The sequence below is a fragment of the Mirounga leonina genome, unplaced genomic scaffold, assembly GCF_011800145.1.
Source record: "Mirounga leonina isolate KUSES-001 unplaced genomic scaffold, KU_Mleo_1.0 Mir_151, whole genome shotgun sequence".
NCBI classification, from domain to species: Eukaryota; Metazoa; Chordata; class Mammalia; order Carnivora; family Phocidae; genus Mirounga; species Mirounga leonina.
Window position 1 is genome coordinate 100,403,394 of NW_023270377.1, and position 26,285 is coordinate 100,429,678.

Here is a 26,285-nt window from a genome sequence, read left to right on the forward strand (position 1 = left end):
TTCCTTCCTTCCTTCCTTCCTTCCTTCCTTCCTTCCTTCCTTCCTTCTTTCCTTCCTTCCTTTCTTTATTAAAGATTTTATTTATTTATTTGACAGAGAGAGACACAGCGAGAGCAGGAGCACAAGCAGGGGAAGTGTGAGAGGGAGAAGCAGGCTTCCCGCTGAGCCAATGCAGGGCTCGATCCCAGGACCCTGGGATCATGACCTGAGCCCAAGGCAGAGGCTTAATGACTGAGCCACTGAGGCGACCCTACTCTTCTTTTTTTTTTTTAACGTGGAAACTTAGATTATTGATTTTTGATCTTTCTTCTTATATATGCATTCAGTGTCATAAAATTCCTTCTAAGCACTGCTTTTGCCATGTTTCACATTTTTTTTTTTTTTAAAGATTTTATTTATTTGACAGAGAGAGACAGCAAGAGCAGGAACACAAGCGGGGGGAGTGGGAGAGGGAGAAGAAGGCTTCCAGCCAAGTTGGGAGCCCAGTGTCAGGCTCGATCCCAGGACCCTTAATGACTGAGTCACCCAGGCGCCCCCATTTCATGTATTTTGATGGGTTGTGTTTTCATTTTCATTAGTTCAAATAATTTTTCATTTCTCTTGAGATTTCCTGACTTCTGTTTTATTTATAGGTGTGTTATTTAATCGCCAGGCATTTTAGGATTTTCCAGTAGTTCTTTTTACTGATTTCTAGGTTCATTTGTTGTGCTTTTTTTTAATTTATATTTTTATTATGTTATGTTAATCACCATACATTACATCAGTAGTTTTTGATGTAGTGTTCCATGATTCATTGTTTGCATATACCACCTAGTGCTCTATGCCGTACGTTGCCTCTTTAATACCTATCACCAGGCTAACCTATCCCCCCACCCCCCACCCCTCACCCCTCTAGAACCCTCAGTATTTTTTCCTCTGAGTCCATAGTCTCTCATCGTTCATCTCCCGCTCCGATTTCCCCCCCTTCATTCTTCCCCTCCTGCTATCTTCTTCTTTTTTGTTTTTTTTTAACATATAATGTATTATTTGTTTCAGAGGTCCAGATTTGTGATTCAACAGTCTTACACAATTCACAGCGCTCACCATAGCATATACCCTCCCCAATGTCTTATCACCTAGCCACCCCATCCCTCCCATCCCCCACCACTCCAGCAACCCTCAGTTTGTTTCCTGAGATTAAGAGTTCCTCATATCAGTGAGGTCATATGATACATGTCTTTCTCTGATTGACTTATTTTGCTCAGCATAATACCCTCCAGTTCCATGCACATTGTTGCAGATGGCAAAATTTCATTCCTTTTGATGGCTGCATTAATTAATATTCCATTACATATATATACCACATCTTCTTTATCCATTCATCTGTCGATGGACATCTTGGCTCTTGCCATAGTTTGGCTATTGTGGACATTGCTGCTATAAACATCGGGGTGCATGTACCCTTTCGGATCCCTACATTTGTATCTTTGGGGTAAATACCCAGTAGTGCAATTGCTGGGTCATATGGTAGCTCCATTTTCAACTCTTTGAGGAAACTCCTTACTGTTTTCCAGAGTGGTTGCACCAGCTTGCATTCCCACCAACAGTGTAGGAGGGTTCCCCTTTCTCTTCATCCCCGCCAACATCTGTCGTTTCTTGACTTGTTAATTTTAGCCGTTCTGACTGGTATCTCATTGAGGTTTTGATTTGGATTTTCCTGAGGCTGAGCGATGTTGATCACCTTTTCATGTGTCTGTTGATCACTTTTTCATGTGTCTGTCTTCTTTGGAAAAATGTCTTCTGCCCATTTCTGGATTGGATCATTTGTTCTTTGGGTGTTGAGTTTAATAAGTTCTTTATAGATTTTGGATACTAGCCCTTTATCTGATATGTCATTTGCAAATATCTTCTCCCGTTTTGTCGGTTGTCTTTTGGTTTTGTTGACTGTTTCTTTTTTTTTTTTTAAGATTTTTTATTTATTTGAGAGAGAGAGAATGAGAGACAGAGAGCACAAGAGGGAAGAGGGTCAGAGGGAGAAGCAGACCCCCTGCTGAGCAGGGAGCCCGATGCGGGACTCGATCCCGGGACTCCAGGATCATGATCTGAGCTGAAGGCAGTTGCTTAACCAGCTGAGCCACCCAGGCGCCCTTGACTGTTTCTTTTGCTGCGCAAAAGCTTTTTATCTTGATGAAGTTCCAATAGTTCATTTTTGCCCTTGCTTCCCTTGCCTTTGGTGATGTTTCTAAGAAGAAGTTGCTGCAGCTGAGGTCGACGAGGTTGCTGCCTGTGTTCTCCTTTAAGATTTTGATGGACTCCTGTCTCACATTTAGGTCTTTCAACCATTTGGAGTCTATTTTTATGTGTGGTGTAGTTCCATTCTTCTGCATGTGGCTATCCAATTTTCCCAACACCATTTGTTGAAGAGACTGTCTTTTTTCTATTGGACATTCTTTCCTGCTTTGTCAAAAATTAGTTGACCATAAAGTTGAGGGTCCATTTCTGGGCTCTCTATTCTGTTCTATTGATCTGTGTGTCTGTTTTTGTGCCAGTACCATACTGTCTTGATGATGACAGCTTTGTAATAGAGCTTGAAGTCCAGAATTGTGATGCCACCAGCTTTGCTTTTCTTTTTCAACATTCCTCTGGCTATGTGTTGTCTTTTCTGGTTCCATACAAATATTAGGATTATTTGCTCCATTTCCTTGAAAAAAGTTGATGGTATTTTGATGGGGATTACTTTGAATGTGTAGATTGCTCTAGGTAGCATTGCCATCTTCACAATATTTGTTCTTCCAATCCATGAGCATGGAACGTTTTTCCATTTCTTTGTGTGTTCCTCAATTTCTTTTATGAGTATTTTATAGTTTTCTGAGTACAGATTCTTTGCCTCTTTGGTTAGATTTATTCCTAGGTATCTTATGGTTTTGGGTGCAATTGTAAATGGGATCGACTCCTTAATTTCTCTTTCTTCTGTCTTGTTGTTGGTGTATAGGAATGCCACTGATTTCTGTGCATTGATTTAATATCCTGCCACTTTACTGAATTCCTGTATGAGTTCTAGCAGTTTTGGGGTAAAGTCTTTAGGGTTTTCCACATAAAGTATCATATCATTGGGCGCCTGGGTGGCTCAGTTGGTTAGGTGACTGCCTTCGGCTCAGGTCATGATCCTGGAGTCCCAGGATCGAGTCCCGCATTGGGCTCCCTGCTCAGCAGGGAGTCTGCTTCTCCCTCTGACCCTCCCCGTTCTCATGCTCTATCTCATTCTCTCTCTCAAATAAATAAATAAAATCTTTAAAGAAAAAAAAAGTATCATATCATCTGCAAAGAGTGAGATCTTGACTTCTTTGCCGATTTCGATGCCTTTTATTTCTTTTTGTTGTCTGATTGCTGTGGCTATGTTGAGTAGCATTGGTGATAGTGGACATCCCTGCTGCGTTCCTGACCTTAGGGGGAAAGCTCTCAGTTTTTCCCCATTGAGAATGATATTCGCTGTGGGTTTTTCATAGATGGCTTTTATGATATTGAGGTATGTACCCTCTATCCCTGTACTCTGAAGAGTTTTGATCAAGAAAGGATGCTGTACTTTGTCAAATGCTTTTTCTGCATCTCTTGAGAGGATCATATGGTTCTTGTTCTTTCTTTTATTAATGTATTGTATCACATGGATTGATTTGCGGATGTTGAACCAACCTTGTAGCCCAGGGATAAATCCCACTTGGTCGTGGTGAATAATCCTTTTAATGTACTGTTGGAACCTATTGGCTAGTATTTTGATGAGAATTTTTGCATCCATGTTCTTCAAGGATATTGGTCTGTAATTCTCCTTTTTGATGAGGTCTTTGGTTTGGGGATAAAGCTAATGATGGCCTCATAAAACAAGTTTGGAAGTTTTCCTTCCATTTCTATTTTTTGGAACAGTTTCAGAAGAATAGGTATTAATTCTTCTTTAAATGTTTGGTAGAATTCCCCTGGGAAGCCATCTGGCCCTGGGCTTTTGTTTGTTGGGAGATTTTTGATGACTGCTTCAATTTCTTTAGTGGTTATGGGTCTGTTCAGGTTTTCTGTTTCATCCTGGTTCAGTTTTGGGAGTTTATACATCTCTAGGAATGCATCCATTTCTTCCAGATTATCTAATTTGCTGGCATATACTTGCTCATAATATGTCCTTATAATTGTTTGTATTTCTTTGGTGTTGGTTGTGACCTCTCCTCTTTCATTCATGATTTTATTTTTTTGTGTCCTTTCTCTTTTCTTTTTGATAAGTCTGGCCAGGGGTTTATCAATCTTGTTAATGCTTTCAAAGAACCAGCTCCTAGTTTCGTTGATCTGTTCTACTGTTCTTTTGGTTTCTATTTCATTGATTTCTGCTCTGATCTTTATTATTTCTCTTCTCCTGCTGGGTTTAGGCTTTATTTGCTGTTCTTTCTTCAGCTCCTTTAGGTGTAGGGTTACGTTGTGTATTTGAGACCTTTCTTGTTTCTTGAGAAAAGCTTTTATTGCTATATACGTTCCTCTTAGGACTGCCTTTGCTGCATCCCAGAGATTTTGAACAGTTGTGTTTTCATTTTCATTTGTTTCCATGAATTTTTTAAATTCTTATTTAATTTCCTGGTTGACCCATTCATTCTTCAGTAGGATGCTCTTTAGCCTCTATGTATTTGAGTTCTTTCCGACTTTCGTCTTGTGATTGAGTTCTAGTTTCAAAGCATTGTGGTCTGAAAATATGCAGGGAATGATCCCAATCTTTTGGTACTGGTTGAGACCTGATTTGTGACCTAGGATGTGATCTATTCTGGAGAATGTTCCATGGACACTAGAGAAGAATGTGTATTTTGTTGCTTTGGGATGGAATGTTGTGAATATATCTGTGAAGTTCATTTGGTCCAGTGTGTCATTTAAAGTCTTTATTTCCTTGTTGATCTTTTGCTTAGATGATCTGTCCATTTCAGTGAGGGGGGTACTAAATGTCTCCCACTATTATTGTATTGTTGATGTGTTACTTTGCTTTTGTTATTAATTGGCTTATATAATTGGCTGCTCCCATGTTAGGGGCATAGATATTTACAATTATTAGATCTTCTTGTTGGATAGACCCTTTAAGTATAATATAGTGTCCTTCCTCATCTCTTATTATAGCTTTTAGTTTAAAATCTAATTTGTCTGATATAAGGATTGCCACCCCAGCTTTCTTCTGTTGATAAATGGTTTTCTACCCCCTCACTTTCAATCTGGGGGTGTTTTTGGGTCTAAAATGAGTCTCTTGCAGACAGGATATCAGTGGGTCTTGTTTTTCTATCCAATCTGATACGCTCTGTCTTTTGATTGGGGCATTTAGCCCATTTCCATTCAGGGTAACTATTGAAAGATAGGAATTTAGTACCATTGTATTGCCTGTAAGGTGACTGTTACTGTATATTGTCTGTGTTCCTTTCTGGTCTATGTTGCTTTTAGGCTCTCTCTTTGCTTAGAGGACCCCTTTCAATATTTCTTGTAGGGCTGGTTTCGTGTTTGCAAATTCCTTTAGTTTTTGTTTGTCCTGGAAGCTTTTTATCTCTTCTTCTATTTTCAGTGACAGCCTAGCTGGATATAGTATTCTTGGCTGAATATTTTTCTGATTTAGTGCTCTGAATATATCCTGCCAGTCCTTTCTGGCCTGCCAGGTCTCTGTGGATAGGTCTGTTGCCAGTCTAATGTTTCTACCGTTGTAGGTTACAGATATCTTCCCACAAGCTGCTTTCAGGATTTTCTCTTTGTCTCTGAGACTCCTAAGTTGTACTATTAGATGTCGGGATGTTGACCTATTTTTATTGATTTTTGAGGGTGGTTCTCTGTGCCTCCTGGATTTTGATGCGTGTTTCCTTCCCCAAATTAGGGAAGTTCTCTACACTTATTTGCTCCAATATACCTTCTGCCCCTCTCTCTTTTCTTCTTCTTCTGGGATCCCAATTATTCTAATGTTTCATCTTATGGTATCGATTACCTCTCGAATTCTGCCCTCGTGATCCAGTAGTTGTTTATCTCTCTTTTTCTCAGCTTCTTTATTTTCCATCATTTGGTCTTCTATATCACTTATTCTCTTTTCTGCCTCATTTATCCTATTCGTTATAGCTTCCATTTTTGATTGCATCTCATTAGTAGCCTTTTTTATTTTGACTTGGTTCGATTTTAGTTCTTTTATTTCTCCAGAAAGGGTTTCTCTAATATCTTCCATTCTTTTTTCAAACCCAGCTAGTATCTTTAAAATCATCATTCTGAACTCTAGTTCTGACATCTTACTAATGTCTGTATTGATTAGGTCCCTGACTGTCGGTACTGCTTCTTGTTCTTTTTTTTTGAGGTGATTTTTTTCCATCTTGTCATTTTGTCCAGAGGAGAATAGGTGAATGAGAGAACAAAATGCTAACAGAGCATTTGTAACGAAGACCCCAGAAAAATATACACTAAACAAATTAGATGAGACCTGAAACCGGGGGAAAAGAAAGGGAAAGAAAGAAAAAAGAAAAAGATAAACAGCAAAAAAAGAATATGATCAAATATGATCAGGTTGGTGCATAGATCAGTGCCCCACACTAGATTTTGGGTGTATTTTGGTCTGTTAGAAGAAAGTGCTTCCCAAAATTTTAAAGAAAGAAAAACTTATATATGTACAAAAATAAGGGTAAATACAATGAAGGGATGGAATATGATTGTAAAGATGAAAATTATAAAAGATTTTATAAAAGGAATTGATAAGATAAGAAGTTGGTTGAAAAAAGAAAGAAGAGGATTTTTTAAAAAAGGGAGGGAATGTGAGCAGGCAGGAGGCTAGAACAAACCATACACTAGAGATTTAGAGTATATTTTGGTCTGTTAGAAGAAATTGTATCCCAAAATTTTAAAGAGGGAACAACTTACATATATATATATATATATATATATATATATACCAAAAATAAGGTTAACTACTATGAAGGGATAGAATGTGACTCTAAAAATGAAAATATTTTTTATTATTATGTTAATCACCATACATTACATCATTAGTTTTTGATGTAGTAATCCATGATTCATTGTTTGCATATAACACCCAGTGCTCCATGCAGAACGTGCCCTCTTTAATACCCATCACCAGGCTAACCCATCCCCCCAAAAAAAGATTTTTTAAAAAGGGGATTGATGTTGTTTGAAAAAGGGAAAAGAAAAATTAAAAAAAAAAAAAAAAAAAGAAAAAGTTAAAAAAAAAATTAACTTTGAAAGACTAAAGAATCATGGGAAAAAAGCCATGAATTCTATGTGCAGTATTCCCCTAGCACTGGAGTTCTGCCGTTCTCATTGATTGGTAAACTTGGTCTTGGCTGGCTGTTCTTGCTGATCTTCTGGGAGAGGGACCTGTTGCCGTGGTTCCCAAATGTCTTTTCCGGAGGCGGAATTGCACCCCCCCTTGCTGGGTCCAGGCTAAGTAATCTGCTTGGGTTTGCTCTCAGGAGCCTTTGTTCCCTGCAAGGTTTCCGTACAGCTTTGGGGGACGAGAGCGAAAATGGCATCCTCCCAAACTCTGCCCTGGAGGAGCCGAGAACTCGGGTCCCTGCTCCTCAGTGAGCCCCCAGAGAAAAGCAGTCAGTCACTCCCGTCTCCCCGGTCTCCGGCCGCACTCCGTGCTCACCCGGCCTGTGACCGAGCGTTTTTATTTCTGGCACCCAACCCGGTGTGGAATCTCCAAACCCAGCAGATCCCTGCGGTGCGCTCCCATGCCGCTCCTCCTGGGGGAGGAAGGGGAGTCTCCCCAGATCTGCTGCTTGTTGGGTCCCTGCTGGAGGAGCAGTGGCCTGACTGTGCCATGGATCACAGTTCATGGCAACCCCGAGCTGAGAGCCCGCTCCTCGGCTCCGTCTCTGCAGCCGGCTTCCTTGTTCCAATAGGTGGGAGCTGTGCTGCACTCAGGCACCCCCGGTCTCTCTGTGACCCCGAGGGTCCTGAGACCACACTGTCCCAGTGCGGGTTCCACCCCCCACGTAGCCACTGGAGTGATGTCCTTCAGCAGAGCCAACTTCTAAAAGTTCCGATTTTGTGCTCTGCCGCTCTATTACTTGCCAGTAGCGGCTGTCGGACGCCCCCTCTCCTGCCATCTATCTTCCCGAATATCACCTCCCATTCACTTCTCTGCACATCCTACCTTCCAGAAAGTGGTCGCTTTTCTGTTCAGAGTTGCTGCTATTCTTTTCTTCGATCTCCTGTTGAGTTCGTAGGTGTTCAGAATGGTTTGATTCCTATCTAGCTGAATTCCTGGGACCAGATGAAATTTAGGTCTCCTACTCCTTCGTCCTCCAATTTGTTGTGCTTTGAAAGTAGGTATTATGTGATTTCTATTCTTTCAAATTTGTTAAGGTGTGTTTTATGGCTGAGAATATGATTCATCTTGGTGAATGTTTCAAATGAGCTTGAGAAAAATGTATATTTTCATATTGTAAGAAGTAATCTGTAAAGGTCAATGATATCCATTTGATAATATTATTGAGTTCAACTATGTCCTTAATGATTTTCTGTGTGCTGAGTTTGTCCATTTCAGATAAAGGGGTGTTGAAGTCTCCGAATACAATACTGTATTCATGTAGTTCTGTCAGTTTTTCCCTCTTGTAGTTTGATGCTCTGTTGTTAGTTTCATATTCATTAAGATTTTATAATGTCTTCTAGGAGAATTTACCCCTTTAGCATTGTGGAATGCCCTGCTTTATCCTCAATAACTATTTAAAGTCTTGCATTTTGAAATTATTAGAGCTACTCTTCTTTGCTTTCATTCTTACTTTTTTGAGATATAATTGACATATAACATTATATTAGTTTCAGGTGTACAATAATGATTCAGTATTTGTATATATTGCACAGTGGTTATCACTGTATATCTGGTCAATATTCATCACTACACATAGTTTACAATTGTTTTTCCTTGTGGTGGTAACTTTTAAGATCTGTCCTAACAACTTTGAAATATACAATACAGTATTATTAACAGTAGTCACCATGATGTACATTATATCCCTAGTACTCCTGCTTTTTATTAATTAGTCTTAGCATGGTATATTTTTATACATTTGTTTGCATTTAACCTATATATGTTTTTATATTTAAAATACTGTTTAAATATTTTTACAATGTCTTAAAAGACAATGTCTTTTGTTATATTTAGCCCATTGACATTTTAAAGGATTTTGATATATTGGTATTAATATCTGACATACTCATTACTGTTTTCTATTTGTTGCTCTTGTTCTTTGTTTCCATTTTTGTTTCACTTTTTCTGCCATTCTTGTTTTAATTGAGCATTTTATATGATCTCATTTTCTCTCCTTTCCTAGTTTATTAGTTTTACTTCTTATTTTTTTTTTAGTGGTTGCTCTAGAGTTTGCAATTATATTTACAGTAATCCAAGTCTACTTTCAAATAATAGTATACCATGTTACAGGTACTGTGAGTACCTTATAATAATGAGGTAATACTGGGGCACCTGGATGGCTCAGTCATTAAGTGGCTGCCTTTTACGCAGGTCATGATCCCAGAGTCCTGGGATCGAGCCCCGTATCAGGCTCCCTGCTTGGTGGGAAGCCTGCTTCTCCCTCTCCCACTCCCCCTGCTTGTGTTTCCTTTCTGACTGTGTCTCTCTCTGTCAAATAAATAAATAAAATCTTTAAAAAAAAATAATCAGAGAATACTAATTTCTTCCTCCTGTCCCTTGTATCATTGCTGTCAATCATTTCACTTATATATAAGCATTTATAAGTATATAATTGTATATATAGGATAGGTACATAAACATACATAATTGCATACATTTTTTATTTTAGTATTTTGAACAAATTATATGTTAGATCAGTTAAGAATAAGAAAAATCAAGTTTTTATTTTACCATCACTTAGTCCTTCAAGGGCTTTTCCTTTCTTTATATAAATTAAAGTTTCTGGCCTATATTATTTTTTTTCCTTTTAGCATTTCTTGCAAGGCAGGTCTCGTTCCAACAAATTCCCCCAATTTTTATTTGAGAAAGTCTTCATTTCTCATTCATTTTTGAAGGATAATTTTACAGAATATGAAATTTGGGGTTGATGGTTTTTTTCTCTCAACGCTTTACCCACTTTCTTCCTGCTTCATGATTTCTGAGAAGCTGGATTTAACTCTTCTTACCTTTATTTCTCTATAGATAAGATTTTTTTTTTTCTGGCTTCTTTCAAGATTTTTTCTTTATTTTTAATTTTCTATAATTTAAAAGTGGTATACCTAGGTGTGGTTTGTTGTTTTTGCTTTTGTTTTTAAGATTTTATTTATTAGATAGATAGAGACACAGCGAGAGAGGGAACACAAGCAGGGGAAGTGAGGGAGGGAGAAGCAGGCTTCCTGCCGAGCAGGGAGCCTGATGTGGGGCTCGATCCCAGGACCCTGGGACCATGACCTGGGCCAAAGGCAGACGCTTAATGACTGAGCCACCCAGGCGCCCCCCAGGTGTGGTTTTTAAGGCATTTATCCTGCTCGTGTTCTCTGAGCTTCCTTGACCTGTGGTTTGGCATTTGATGTTAATTTGGGTAAGTTCCTTAGTCATTTTTGTTTCAAACATTTCTTATGTTGCTTTCTCTTCTCCTTCTGGTATTTCCATTACCGTATGTTACTGTATGTCACATCTTTTGTAGTTGTCCCACAGTTCTTGGATAGTCTGTTCCGTTCTTTTTTAGTCTATGTTCTTTTTGCTTTTGGGGTTTTTAGGATTTTATTGATATATCTTCTGCCTTAGAGATTATTTCCTCGTCTGTGTCCAGTGTACAAATAAGGTCATGAAAAGTATTGTTTCTGTGGTAGTGTTTTTTACCCATAGCATTTGGTGGGGGGAGGGTTGGCTTTCTAAGGAAATCTAATGATTTCCATCTCTGTGCTTACATTGCCCATCTATTCTTACATGATTTTTACTTTATCCATTAGAACCCTTAGCATATTAATCATAGATGTTTTAAATCCCCAGTCTGATCATTCCAACATCTCTTCCATATCTGGTTCTGCTCTGTCTCTTCACCTCATGTTTTTGCCTTTTGGTATGCCTTATAATTTTTTGATAGCCAGACGTGATATTCCAGTAAAAGGAAGTGTTATAAATAGGCCCTTAGTAATCTTGTTGTGAGGTGTAGGGGGATGGCAAGTGTTCTGTATCCTATGATTAGCTCTCTCTTTTAGTGAGCCCATGCCTCTAGACTGTGAGCTTCACAAGTGTTTCTCTGTGTTTTTCCTCCCTGCTAGGTGAGATAGGATGGCTAGAGTGAGCTGATTAGGCTTCCTCAGGTTGGTTAAGCTCTGCTAATACCCGAGCAGGTGAGGATTTGGTGAACTAGTTTAAAAAAAAAAAAAAGAACAGAGTGTATTTCAAAATGGTTCCTTTTCCCCTTCCCTTGCTGGAAACCCAAGGGTATTTGTGTCTGGTATTTACCATGGGAATCTGGTTGGGCTTCTCGAGGTAAATTTCACAATATTACAGGCGGCCCTTCCTCCTCCATAACTGGGTCCCTCTGGAGTTTTTCAATCTTGAATTTGTCCACACGGAGCCTCCAACAATTCTTAAATTACAGTTCAGATTCCTCTGGCACTGGTTCCTCTGGCAGTTTCTGCTCGCTGAGTCTCTGCTCTGGTAAGCTGCAGTTCTCTGTATTCACCTGTTAGTCTCTCAAATCTTGGGAGCAGCAGTTCCTGTGCCCTCCCCTCTCTTAGGAATCCAAGAAGAGGTGTTGATTTCTAAGCTCCTTACAGAACCAGAAAACTGCTTGTAGTTCTTGGTATTTCTCATTGGTATATCTTGAAATTTTAATTTGTGACATGTTTTTTTTTATTTCTCTAGATATAAAGTTGGGAAAGGTATAGTTCACAGCAAATATTCAGATAAAACTTTCTTCAATTGACTATATAGATTCTAATTATTTTTTCATGAAGCACCAGAATCTTTAGATTTCTTATGTAATGTGTCTATATATGATTGAATGTTTAGATGTTACTGAAATACAGTTAAAAGGTTACTTTTTGCATTATTTTCCTAAGTTAATGTTTTTATTTTTATTCAGTATTTTAAATACTCCCATTCATTCTCTTTTTATCCAGGTTGAAGATTATAAAAATTTCTTTCAAGTGCAAACAGTTTTTTATTCAACTTAGAAAAGAAGTGGTGAGTAGTGATCTAATAATTATTAGTATAAATGAATATACTTATAAATATTTGTATAAATATAAATAACATTTATATAAAATAAATAATATTTACATAAATGAAGTCTTTAAGAAATGAAGTCATTCATGGCTGATCTTTTAGTATGAGTGACAGTGTTACTAATATTGTTGATAACTGCCTCGTGAGTTAATTGCATTTCATGACAATGTTTATTTCCAGTGTCACTGTGGTTCTGATTTAAAGTACTTCTATATATCCATTTTGCTCTCTTTTGAACTTTGAAACTGATCTCAATCGTGATGTTCATTGTCAGTTGCCAGGGTCTATTCATGAGGGTGGGAACTGAACATTTTTTATATATATATATATATATTTTTTTTCCCCCCCTCCTACTAATCTGAAGCACTTCTTTTCCTATGTAGTTCATTTTATTTTAGGGAGACTGAGTGTTTAGTTTTGTTTCTAGTTCATGAATGTATAGTACGTTTCCTCCCTTTATGGGAATGGTGATACCCTTTTTATATATTAAATACAATACACTGAGTTATCATGGAAAATACAGTGTTGGAAAGAATTGCACCTTGTTAATGATTTTATCTAATCAAAATTAAAATAATTTATCCTTAAATTATTTCTTGGAAATCTTAACAAATCAATGCAGATTTCAAGATGGTTGTGTGTGCATATATGTGTAAAATGTATTTGGAACCTTAAAAATATTAGAGTCAGCTGCATTTTATCAGAGGGTGATGATCTAAGTGACTATGATTTATCATTTATACTCAAAAATAAAAAAGTTTTTTTCTATAGTTTTATTGAATTACACAGAAAAGTATACAAATATTAAGGATAGTGTTTGGTAAGTATATAATAAATATATAATACTAATATTGTAGAACATTACTACCACCTTAGTATTATTGCTAATGGAGCTAATGCCCATCTGTGTCATTAACCTTCCTGAGAGGTAAATACTATTCTCATTTGTATCACCATGGATTAGTTTGCTTATTTTTGAGCTTTAAAAAATTGTCATACATAATGTTCTCTTTTTGTCTACTATCTAACCTTTACATTGTGAGTTCATCCATATTTTTGCACATAGCAATAGTTTTTCTATTGCTCCATGGTATTATATTAAGTGAATATACCATAAGTTACTCATTCTTAACGTTAGTGAACAATTTTGGCATTTCCAGGTTGTGGCTATTATGACTAATGCTGCTAATGAACATTTTTTACATGTTTCAAAACATCTTATCTGGAAACGAGAGAACAAATATTTTAAATTATTATATTGGTAGAAGGCAACGTAGAAGTCAATTTTTCTGATTTTTTTCCTATTAATATTACTATCATTGTTAGCAATAATAGTTGTGGTATTTAACATTTATTGAGGTCTTACTAGATAATTACACAGCTATTTTCATATCTTTTTAATCCTCAAAACCATTCTCCAAGGTAATATATCATTAGGAGTGTGTTCAGTCACAGATAACATCAACAAAAGTCATCTAACAACTGATTAAAGACGTATATAGTCATAGTCTACAGAATGTTGCCTTGTTAATGTTTCTCTCTGAAACAGCTCTTTATTTTTAAATACCCAAACTTCATAGAAACTACTTATCTTTCAATACAACATTTTGTATCTATTGTATAAAAAATGTGGAGGGTGGATTTTATTGCAAATTTGTTACAAATTGTCTAAATACAATTAGTAGAAAGTCAGAATCACACAGAATTTTTGAACTATGCAATGTATCAAAAGAACGTATATGATTCTTAGATCGGCTCTTCTACTGAGAGGCATTACTGCATACTGCTCTGTGTAAGACCTCTGTCATTTTGCATTATTTATGGAGTGTGGTGCAACATGTAAACTATTAGTGCGTACAGAGCCACTGTTAAGCATAATTAAGAATTCTTCGGTGATCAAGAAGTAGGTATTTTAAGCATATTATCTTCTAGCATAGTAGTTTAATGTTTATACATGGGTATCTTACTGTATTTTAGTTACAGAACTATCTTCATATCTTTTGATAGGCAAACATTTAACAGGACATAGAAGAAAAACTAACCTTAAAAGATCAATAACCTGGACTGTGTTAAAATTAAAAACTCTGTTCGTCAAAAGATACTGTTAAGGGAGTGAAGTAGGGGTGCCTGGGTGGCTCAGGTGGTTAAGCTTCTGCCTTCGGCTCAGGTCATGATCCCTCGATCCTGGGATCAAGCCCCGCATCGGGCTCCCTGCTCAGCGGGAAACCTGCTTCTCCCTTTCCCACTCCCCCTGCTTGTGTTCCCTCTCTTGCTGTCTCTCTCTTTGTCAATTAAGTCAATAAATAAAATCTTTAAAAAAAAAAAAAAAAGAGAGTGAAGTAGATATATATAGTACACACACACATATACACCACATCCTTGGTTATATATCCATCCCAATTCAAAAATATGCTACTGACTTGAACACGTACTTCAGAAATGAGGACATGCACATGGCCAGTAACATGAGAAGGTGTTGAACCTCATTAATCATCAGAGAAGTATAAATTAGAACCAGAATGTGATACTTCTACACATCCACCAGAATAGTGTAATGAAAAGATTGAGAAGTGAGTGGTTGGTGAATATGTGGAGGATATACTGCTGGTGGGAGGGGTTATATATTGATCTAACTATTTTGGAAAACGTTGGGCATTATCTACTGAAGATGAACACAGATATCTTATGATCCAACAACAGAAATGCACACGCATAGCCATATTTTTATATCCTCAAACTGGAAACATCAAATGTCTATCAATAACAAATGGATAACTAAACCGGTATATTCATATGATAGAATATTATATAGAATGAAAATGAGTTTCACAACCATATGGATGAATATAGATATATAATACTGAACAAAAGAAATCAGACCTAAAGAAATGTATGGGTGATCCCATGTATATAAAGTTCAAAAACAGGTATAATCTATGGTGATAAAAGTCAGAAGAGTAATTACCTTTTCAAAGATAATCTCATAGAAAGGGGGCACAAAGAATACTTAAGAGTTGCTAGTAATAATCCATTTCTTACTCTGGTTGGGTTTTAAATGGTTGCACTCATTGTGTGAAAACCAGAGCTGTACACTTAAAACGTGTGCCTTACTACATATAGTTTACTTCAGTGAAACCATTTAAATATTAATTTTTGCCAAACTTTTAGAGAAAAATGATTCTGTTATGTTGCTGCTTACTTTAAAACTTGAGTTGCGTAATAGTGTTCAGAAGTACTGAATGAATATTCCTATGTATTGACAATCTAGATAGATTTATAAATTTCAAATTATTTTTAATAGGTGTGATAGTATATCTTAAAGCTTAATTTATGGGCCAGGATTATACCTTGAAATAGAATTACAGCTAGTAAGTTTTGAAAACATATATATCAGTTTTTAAGCTTATTTCTAACTATGTTCTAAAATAAAAGTCCTGAGTCATAATATTACAGAATGAGGTGAGATCCACATTTTGCAAACCTTTCCATTTATTTTACTGCTTTTTTATTGGATAAGCAAAAAAGGTATTGTGCTACAAGGATTAGTTGTTTGTAAGGTTAGAATATTTATCTGTAGAAAGTAAACTAAATGGAGCATTAGACCCTGATGTTTTCCTGGTATTCTCTGCATTTTGTCATTTATTACAGCATGAATCTAGAGAAACATTATTGGGATTTAATATGGTGAATTACAGAGCATGCAAAAATTTATGGAAAGCATGTGTAGAACATCACACATTCTTCCGTTTGGACAGACCACTTCCACCTCAAAAGAATTTTTTTGCACATTATTTTACATTAGGTTCAAAATTTCGGTACTGGTAAGTATTGCTTATGCATTAATGCTTTGTTATTGTATTTTTCCTCACTTTAAAATAAAGGTCTGTTTTAATCAATCATAGAATGTTTATAATTCGTACACACCTACTGAATCAAACTCTCTGGAGCATGGACCCTATAGATCAGCAAAAAGTTCTAAAGGTTCTTGTGATTTAACCAGATGGAGAAACCTCTTCCATTGACTATATTTCAGATCATTATTTTCTAAAGTAAATTAATCATATTTAATTATTTATGTTCTAGACATGTTATGCATTCCATTGACTTTGTTAAATATTTAAAAGAAAACTTTTCTTTGTTCTAAGACATCTTTATTTGTAAAAGCAAAAGTGTCTTCTGCATGAGCGTATAATTGCCAGTTTCACTATCCAAAAGTAGAATGTTCCCATGAAACCTTTTGTAAGCCAAATGGCGTGAAGAAGCCATTACCATTAATTTATATGGAAAAATTATTTCGCATTTTCAGACCCCAAGAATCACCTCTCATAGGACACATCTTGCTAACAAATGCACAAAATAAATTGAGAGGAAGCACAGATACTCAAAGACACAGTTCAAAGCTCTGGTGGCTTAATGCTGAGATGCTGAGTGTACTTCACTGGAAGGAGCTTTGTGGGGTACTCTCACTGCTTGCGGCGTGCGCGGCCTCTACAGTGGCTTGCTACAAAACAAATGCTGAATGCTATTTTCTCCCCGTTTTTTTAAAAGCAGAGTGGCATAACACAAACTTTGAAAAAGTGGGGGATAACTGTACTTTGCTTTTTTATGAGTGAGTTTGTTAAACCCTTTGTTATCAAGAGTTCAACCAGCTATTATGCAAACATCACATTTAGTCATTGAACAATAACCCCAGATTCCTTTTCCTAAAACTGTCTTATTTATTCTTGATAGCTTTTATTTTTTCTTGAAGGAAAGTCTTTGAGGGATAATTCTAAATTTGGAGAAGTTCTGATTAATTTTGCCTCTGGAATTCTAAAAAGATCCATGAAAGCTAGTTTTTAAGTGCAACCTGGTAAGAATCACATAGCAAAGTCATTCATGATCTTCTACTAAAACAAATGTTATCCATTTCTGTTTCTGCTTCACAAAAGATTTTCCATCTTCAGTAAATAAAACCTTTTATCATTATGTGTTAGATTAATTCATGTTATATATTCATGTAGAAAATATTTAAATGTGGCCCAGAAAAGATATATATTGCAAATCTCAAACATTTATAAATGCCCAATTTGTAATCTCAGAAAAAATAACAGTATAATGCTTTTAATATACTCTTAAAAATATATGCCCCCCCCAAAAAAAGCCCCCAAATTCAGTGGCAACACTTAAACAGAACTAGGAAACTTTTAACCACAAAAATGGCACAGCAGATTCTTAAGTGGTGTCATTTTTAACTCTTCTGTAACCTTCCTAAAAGCAATTTTGAGAAAATTAAGGTGATGGTACTCGTAAATTTAAAAATAAATAGACTGATGGGGCATCTGGGTGGCTCAGTGCGTTAAGCTTGTGACTCTTGATCTCAGAGTCATGAGTTCAAGTCCCGCACTTGGCTCCATGCTGGGTGTGGAGCCTACTTGGATGGATGGATGGATGGACGGACGGACGGACAGATGGATGGACGGATGGACAGATGGATGGGCAGATGGGCTGGGAGAACAGTCCATTAGATCACTGGTGAAAGTCAAGAAAAAAATAAAAAAGCCTCCTTATCTAAATCTCAGGAGGGGCAGAAGAAATCTCCATTGAGAAAATAGTGTAGACCATAACAGTGGTCCCTCAATAAACTTAATTATTAATTAAGTGACCGTCAGGGTTATTATCTAAGGACTACACTTATCTTTAGCAGAATTTTTCCTTCCCTCTGTCCTTGAAAATATGACATATACATAAATGTACACACACCATTTCTTTTAGACAACAAAGAAATGCATAGAATGTAGTAACCTGCCTTCAACTGTAATTCACACTGGTGTCAGATACAATGAGAAAAAAATCAAGGATTTTACCCAATCTATACCACAGCAAACAAAATCTAGTCATAATGACAAGTACAAAAGACAGTTAAAGAAACCAGTTTGGGAGAAAAATCACTGAAACAATGAAATTTCAACCACAGAAGTTAGTAAAAACAAGCTAAAGAACAATCTAAGAAAAAGATTTTGGCAGGGTGAGGAGCAATACCTGCCATTCAGGCTGTTATTGCCCTTGAGAGATTATGGGCCTAGTACTAGCAGATTTTATATTTTTAAACAGCTTTGTTAAGGCATAATTGGTGTACAATAAGCTACCATATTTAACCTCTAAAATTTGATGTTTGGAGATATATTTACATCCCTGAATCCATCACCATAATCAAGATAGCAAGCATATCCTCCCCCATTTTTCCCTTATGCTCCTCTGTAACCTCTTTCTTCCACCCTTCTTTGTCCCCATGCAACCACTGATCTGCTTTCTGTCTCTATAAATTGGTTTGCATTTTATCGGATTTTATATAAATTGAAACATACATGTTACATACTCTTTTTAGTCCAGCCTCTTTGATTCAGCATAATTATTCTGAAATTCATCCATGTTGTTGTCTGTATTGGTGGTTAGTTTCTTTTTATTGTGGAGTATAATTCCACTGTGTAGATACATCACAATATGTTAATCCATTCACTTGCTTATGGATATTAAGTGATTGTTGTTTCCCCATTTGGATTGTTTACAGGTTTGAGCTATTACAAATAAAGCTGCTGTGAGCATTCATGTAGAAATATTTATATGGTTTAACTTCCCTTGGTTAAATACCTGTGAGTGGAATGGCTAGATTACAAGGTAGATGTATGTTTAACTTTGCAAGAAACTGCCATTTTTTCAAAGCGGTTTTTACCATTTTATGTACTCACCAGCTGTCAGAGTTCCATTACATTTTCATTAGTGCCTGTTGTTACCTCTTCTAAAGAGTTCACAATTTTGATGAAATTTAATTTACCGTTGTATTCTTTCATGGATCTTTCTTTTGTGTCATAGCTAAGAAATCTTTGCCTAATCCAAGCCTGAAAAGATTTATTCCTCAGTTTTCTTTTAAGAGTTTTATAGTTTTAGTTCTTATACTTAGATCTGTGATCCATTTGGAAATAATTTTTGTGTGAAGTATATACAAAAGCTATATAAAGTTCATTTTTTTTTGCATATGGATAGCCAGTTGTTCCACCACCATTTTCTGCAAAGATTACCCTTTCTCCACTGAATTGCCTTTGCCCCTTTGTTGAAAATCAGTTTTCAGTATTTGTGTGGACTTATTTTTGGATTTATTTATAAGTCTTAAAGTATAGTAGTATTAGTCCTCCAACTTTGTTCTTTTTAAAAGTTGTTTCAAATGTTTTAGGTCTTTTGCATTTTCATCTGAACTTTAGAACTAGCTGATCAGTTTCTACAAAAAAGACTTCTTAGGGGGGCGCCTGGGTGGTTCAGTCAGTTAAGTGTCCAACTCTTGATTTCGGCTCAGGTCATGATCTCCGGGTTGTGGGATGGAACCCCATGTGGGGCTCTGCGCTGGGCATGGGGCCTGCTTGAGATTCTCTCTCTCCCTCTCCCCTCTCCCTCTGCCTACCTCCCCACTCCCGCTCATGTACAGAAGTTTTTATTCAGGTTTTCTCTCCCAAACAAAACAAAACAAAACAAAACAAAACCCACTTCTTGGATTTTAATTAGGATTGTGCTGAAACTATAGATCAATTTCAGGAGAACTGACATCTTAAAAATACTGAGTTTTCAAACTCATGAAACATGGTATGTCTTCTACTTATTTAAGTTGTCTTTTACTTCTCTCAGTTTGTAGTTTTTCAGTGTACAGGTCTTTCACAAATTTACAAGTTTCACAGGTCTATGCTAAATTTATCCTTAATTTCTTGAGGTCTTTTTAAATTTTAATTTCATACTGTTCACTATTAAGCAGAAATGCAATTGATTTTTTTTCTTTTTTTTTAATGTTTAGTGAGACCTTGGTTACCTCACTTATTCTAGGAGCTTTTTTGTAGCTTCCAGCAGATTTTCTACCTAGAGGACAAAGGCAGTTTTAATTCTTCCTCTCCATTCTGATCCTTTTTATTTCTTTTTCTTTCCTTATTCCCCCAGCTAGAACCTCCAGTACAGTGCTGAATAGAAGTGGTGAGAATAAATATCCTTGTCTTTTCCTTATCTTGGGAGGGGGGTAGATATTCAACCTTTTGCTATTAAGTACGATTGTAGTTGGAGGCTCTTCATAGAAGCTGTATATAATGCATGTTGAGGCAGTTCCCTCTACAGCTCATTTGCTGGAAGTTTTTGTTAGGATTGGATATTGGTTTTTGACAAATGTTTTTTCTGCAGCTATTTCAAAGATTATATGGTTTTTCTTTTTAATGTGTATGATGAATTAACATTGAATTTCAAGTGTTAACCCCACCCCACATTCCTAGGATAAACCCCATTTGGTCATGATCTGTTATCCTTTTTCTATGCTGTTGTATTTAGTTTGCCAAATTTTTGTTTACAATTTTTACATCAGTGTTCATGAAGGATACTGCTCTGTAGTTTTCTTGTAATATCTGTGTGAGGTTTTGGTGTCAGGGTAATTTTGGCCTCACTGAATGAGTTGGGAGTGTTCCCTCATTTTCAATTTTCTAGAAAAATTTCTGTAGTGATGGTATTATTTCCTTTTTAAATGTTTGGCAAGGGATGCCTGGGTGGCTCAGTTGGTTAAGCATCTGCCTTCGGCTCAGGTCATGATCTCAGGGTCCTGGGATCCAGCCCTGCGTCGTGCTTCCTGCTCAGTGGGGAGTCTCCTTCTCCCTCTTCTTCTGCTGCTCCCCATGGTTGTGCTCTCTCTCACGCTCGCTCTCTCTCACTCTGTCTCAAATAAATAAAATCTTTAAAAAAAAATGTTTGGCAGAATTTACCAATTAATCCATCTAGAGCAGAAGTTCTGTTTATAGGAAGCTTTTGAGCAACACATTCAAATTCTTTAATAGATATAAAGCAGTTCAGGTTTTCTTTCTCTTCTCAGTGAGCTTTGGTAGTTCATGTTTTTCAAGCAATTTATCTCTTCCCTCTAAGTTAATGAATTTTTTGGCATAAAGTTGATGGTTTTCTTTTTAATAATAATGTGAACCACTCTTTGTCTACCATGTCCTAAAGAAAAAAAGTGACTGAAAAATATTAAACTTACCCAGTTTGCCGTTCAAGTCTAAAGCCAATAAACATCAAATATACAAAACTTCAGGGAATATAACATCTCTGAGCCCATCTGGGGAAAAAAATTTTTTTTAAGATTTTATGTTTAGGTGATCTCTACACCCAATGTGGGGCTCTAACTCACAACCCTGAAATCAAGAGTCACATGTTTTACTGACTGAGCCAGCCAGGCACCCAGAAAAAAACTTATTTTAAGATAAGTCAACATGACTCAAAAAGAATCTTGGTAAAAGAAGTAAGAATAAAGGTTAGAACTAATCCTTGATAACTATCATAAATATGACTATAGAACAGAATTAAAATGCTATAAACTTTGATAAAGTAAAAGTGACAGTATAAGAAAATGAGGAAGCAAGGGACTAGTGGAAGCATGAGAATCCATATTAACAAAAATTAAATATTAATAACACCAACTCCTTAAGGTTTTCCTAATCTCTCTTTCTTTGTATATGAATGGCAGTCATTTTCTTTCTTTTAGTTCAAGGGAAATCAGTTTAATACTGTTTTCATTAAGAGTGGGATATATAGCATAATCATTTTGTTAATAGAATTATGTCCCTATTTATAGCATTTTTTATGTATGGAGAGAGAGTTTTAGAATGATTTTTACCTGCTGATAATGGAGATTATTTCTTAGGGATAAGACTCTGGCTAAATTTGGGGGTCTTACTGTTTTTTAATTTAATTTAATTTTCTTTAATTTGGAGTTTTAAAAAATCTTCTTGTTTTGCTTTCCTATGTTGCTAAAATTACTTATAATGAGCCTGTATTCTTTTATGAATTGTCATTTTCTCATTGTTCTAAAAATAAGTATCTTACTCTCAGAATTTGGTGTTCTTAGACTATGGTACAGTTTTGCATTTTGTTCTAATAATAGTAATATTAAACCCTAAAAAACAATATTATGGATAATGTGAAATATTATGCTCCCTCATATTTCAATTTTACCTTTATGTTTTTGTTACAAAATTCAACTTGTTAATCCAGCCTTTTGAGTAATAGTGTCCCATTTGAATCCTCTTTACTGGTAAATTATCAGTCAGAGACACAGAAAGTCCTTTTGATTTTTCAAATAAAAGCAGTTTGAGGGAATTGGTTACACAGGTATTAGAGAGGCTGTCAAAACAAAAGGGAGAAGGAGGGTTTTAGAGAAGGAAACAGGAAGAATGGGTAATACTTAAGGATCGGAAACTTGTGTTACATCTAGGCCGGTATACGTAAGCCTAAACCTGCTATTCCGTCGTTAGAGCCACTGTCACTGTTGGTTCTGGGTCTGCCCGAGAGGGGCTGCTTTGATCAGGGATGGTACACACCGTCTAGAAGGTGCTGTTTCTCCCAGCGTTCTGTTCCCACTATTGTTACAGCAGCCACCAGCGTCTGTCAGTCTTCTGCTTTTGACTTCCTCTACTTTCTGATCTCCCACCAGAAGAAAAGTAGAACCTAACAGAAGGCCAACTCACAAAGGAAGTTGTGAGTCTAGCAAGCCTCCTACAAAACTTAGCTGATCACAGGAGGAGGATTGAGGCCCATGACAGCTCAGTTCACATTAAATTAAATTAGTGTATATAGGTAAACCGTATATGTTTATAGTTGTAAAAGTTAAGTTTTATGTTTGTAGTCCTTACGAACTTTTAAAACATAGCCAAAATACCTTTTAATCATCAAAATGATTAATAATCCTGTAATTGAGGAAGGAATGGCAGCATGACAAATATTTATCTGGACACGGTCCTGTCCCTAATGGGTATGCGTTAAATAAATATTGTTTTCCCCTCATAATAAGCAGTGGTTGGAAATACTAGAACTTTTGTAAGATTTAAAATGTTGATATATTATTTAGACTGAGAGATGGAATTCAGATATCAGAGAATTTATTAATTCTACTCCATCAACCTACTCAAATACACACCTTTATTATCTCTCTTCCAAAATATGCAAGGGATTAAAATCATTGTTCTAATGTGGAAATACAAAATAACAGTGAACCTCAATTTGTTACCTTTTTCACAATTGCAAGTATACTTTATCCTTCTTAGAGGAAATATATTTTCTTAAGAAACTTCAGTGTACCTAAGTTTAAAAATCATGGTTGGGTTTCTGACTTTTCCATTAAAACTTCAACAGATGGACCATTCTGTTCACATGTATCCATACTTATCCATGGAAGATGATCTTAAAATTTCTTGCTTTGCTTTGGAAACCTATATTTGGCTATTCTTATATTAATTATACCTATATGTGTAAATGGTTACATTTGATATACTAGACATTTATGTCTATTCACACTTAAATAATGTGATGTGTCAAGTAGCAAATTCTCTGAGAACCAAGTTTTTAGTAACAGATTTGGTCTGAACACATTGCTTTACCACAGAGGAGGCTCAGTTTCCATGCGTAAACTGTGTGCTTGCTAGATGGATCGGCTTCAGGACAAATTGCTTACAGTGCACAATTTGCAACCATATTTCTGTCCTTAGTTCCTTCCTGTGTACAAAAGTCTGGAGTTGCCTATGTCTGGACAAGGAAGGATTTGAGGATATAAATAGTCTTCATATCTGTGATCATCAGTAGACAAGAAAGAAAAGCCCAAGAAAAGAGCAAGAATCCTCAAGATTCCCCATGTTTCAGGTCCTTCATCAAGGAGTAGTAGAGACACTAGCTAAATCACAGACCCAACCTATGATGTGAGAGTGATAGTCATTCTCAAATAAAGAAGTATCTGAAAATGGAGTGTCTATGGAACATCGTTGTTCATTAGTGGAAGAGCCATAAATAAGCTTCATCCATTCAGGTAGAACTGGAATTTAGTCCAGTCTTTTCTTATCCTCTGCCCCCTTTTCTCTGCTAGAAATTTGTCTCTTACGAAGTTGTAATATAATCATGTTGTATGTTCTTATTTTATCTTAGAGTTCTCTTTAAGATTTTATTATTGTGCGTGTTTATGTATTTCAGTGGGAGAACTGAAGTCCAGTCAGTTCAGTATGGCAAAGAAAAAGCAAATAAAGACAGGGTATTTGCAAGGTAAGCCACCTCTATTTCAGTTCTGAATTGTTTTTAAAAGATTAAAATTACTAAAAACCCTTTTTCCAAGTGTGATTACAGAATTATCACATGATCCTTTATTTAATTAAATAATAAGTTATGTTGAGGGAGTAATGAAATAATTTGTCTAGTTTATTCATTCCCTTTTTTTGTTTTTTACATGAGTGAGATAAATCCTGTGCCAAGCATTATAGTTCTGACGAGGCTGAATCAAGTATTATATTATTAGTGTAACATTTTGTTAGAAAATTCATTTCCTTCATTTTTAAAAACATTTTTGAAAAACATAATGATTAATTTCATATAGTATTCGGTCCATTTCCGTATTTCTTTAAATCACATTGTTAAGAAGTAAGTTTATTTTTTTGGGTGCCATTTAGTTATCTTGATATTTTTAGGAGCTGTTTATAACCAGTTTGCTTTTTAACAAGTGAAATGACATAGTCAGGTTTATGTTTTAGAAAACAGGTTTATGAGCAGTTGATAGAGAATGGGTTAGAAGTAAGGACTCAGTACTAAGAAACCAATTAGAAGGTTATTGCGGTAATCCAAGTGAAAATAACGAAGGCCTGAACTAAAACAGTGGTGATGAAATGGAGACTAGGGAACAAATTTGGGAAACATTTTGTAGGTAGAACTATAAGAAGTTGTTAATCAATTAGATGGAGGTAGTGTTGGAGACAGGAGTATCTGGGAAGACCATCAGATTTGAGTGACATAAAATGGACAAGGGGATGCAGGAAAGAGAACAAATTTGTATTGGAAAAAGGAGTTAAACTGGCACAGGTCTAGTTTGAGATGTGTGAGCAACAGTCTTAACAGGATTATCCAATAAATGAAAGGAGGAAGAATGACCAAATTGGTGGCAGCAAATATTTATCGAAGACCTACTCTACTGAGCATTGTGTCAGGCTCTGGGAATACAGTGAAGAACAAAATACACAACTTAGTCCCATGGAGCTTAAATTCTGCTTGGTGCAACAGATACCTGATGTAAGTAAAGGACTGAGGCAGCACAAGGCCATGGAGCTGGAGCCCACTTGTCATGTTGGAGGAAGAGTAGGCAGGCCAGTAATGGGCCAGAAAGAATAAGGCAGCGCTAGAGAAAGTGGTTAGAGAGGAAGATAGGTAGCAGCCAGAACTTGAATGACCCCATGTTAGAAATGGTAAGGACTTTGGATTTAAGGGCTGAGATCCTCCCTTCCTGGAAGGAGTATAAACTGACTTGCATTTTTAACAACCTGGCAGAGTTGTCATGTTTTACAGTGGTAAACTGAAATATTTACAAATACCATGATTTCTAGGATTTGCTTCAGAATAATTGGGGTGAGAGGGTTCAAGTAAATGGTAGGGAGGAAACAAGATTGACCATGATGATGATTGTTGAACCTGGGTTCTGAGTGCAGTGTTTATTAAACTATTCTCTATACTTTTACGTTTGAAATGTTCCATAATAAAATATGGGAGTGGGTGTGGGGGATCAGTCTGGCTGCTGTGATGGAATCAACTGTATGGGGATGTGAGTGGACAGAAGATAGCCAGTGTATCTAATAGTGGCTAACATTTATTTTGTATTTATCTGTGCCAGGCAATTTTTGTGTATGATCTCACAATCCCCATAATTCAGTGAGGTAAATTCCATTACAGGTAAGAAAACTGAGCACAGTGCATTTGAATAATTTAACTGAGATAGTAAGGGATGTAGCAGGATTCTCATGCAGGCCTCCCAGTTCTTACCCACACTTTTAACCTCTACAGAATAGTTCTTGCTGTTCTGCATGAGATAGGTGAACGCTTGGCTGCCTTCCTGTCTCAGAGCTGTGAAGAATGACTTCCTTTATTGTCTCTCTCCCCCACTAGAATGTAGGCTCTATGAGGGCAGGAGTTTTGTCTGTTTTATTCACTGCACTGGCCCCAGCTCTTGTAGTAATGTGTGTGGTATGGTAGATGTGTTTTAAATGAAGCAGTGTTTTTTCAGTGGAAATGGCTTACAGAGAAT

The 26,285-nt window shown here is 36.4% G+C and overlaps 1 protein-coding gene across 5 annotated transcripts in view; it reads left to right on the forward strand.

The window, feature by feature from the left end:
* Nucleotides 1-26,285, forward strand: part of PTPN4 (protein tyrosine phosphatase non-receptor type 4) — a 233,599-nt gene that overhangs the window by 147,676 nt on the left and 59,638 nt on the right. For all 5 annotated transcript variants that reach the window (XM_035008194.1, XM_035008191.1, XM_035008195.1 and 2 more), the window contains exons 11-13: nt 12,082-12,145; nt 15,836-16,008; nt 24,197-24,265. In XM_035008194.1, the coding sequence (XP_034864085.1) occupies nt 12,082-12,145; nt 15,836-16,008; nt 24,197-24,265 (306 nt within the window). The remainder of the gene's footprint in view (nt 1-12,081; nt 12,146-15,835; nt 16,009-24,196; nt 24,266-26,285) is intronic.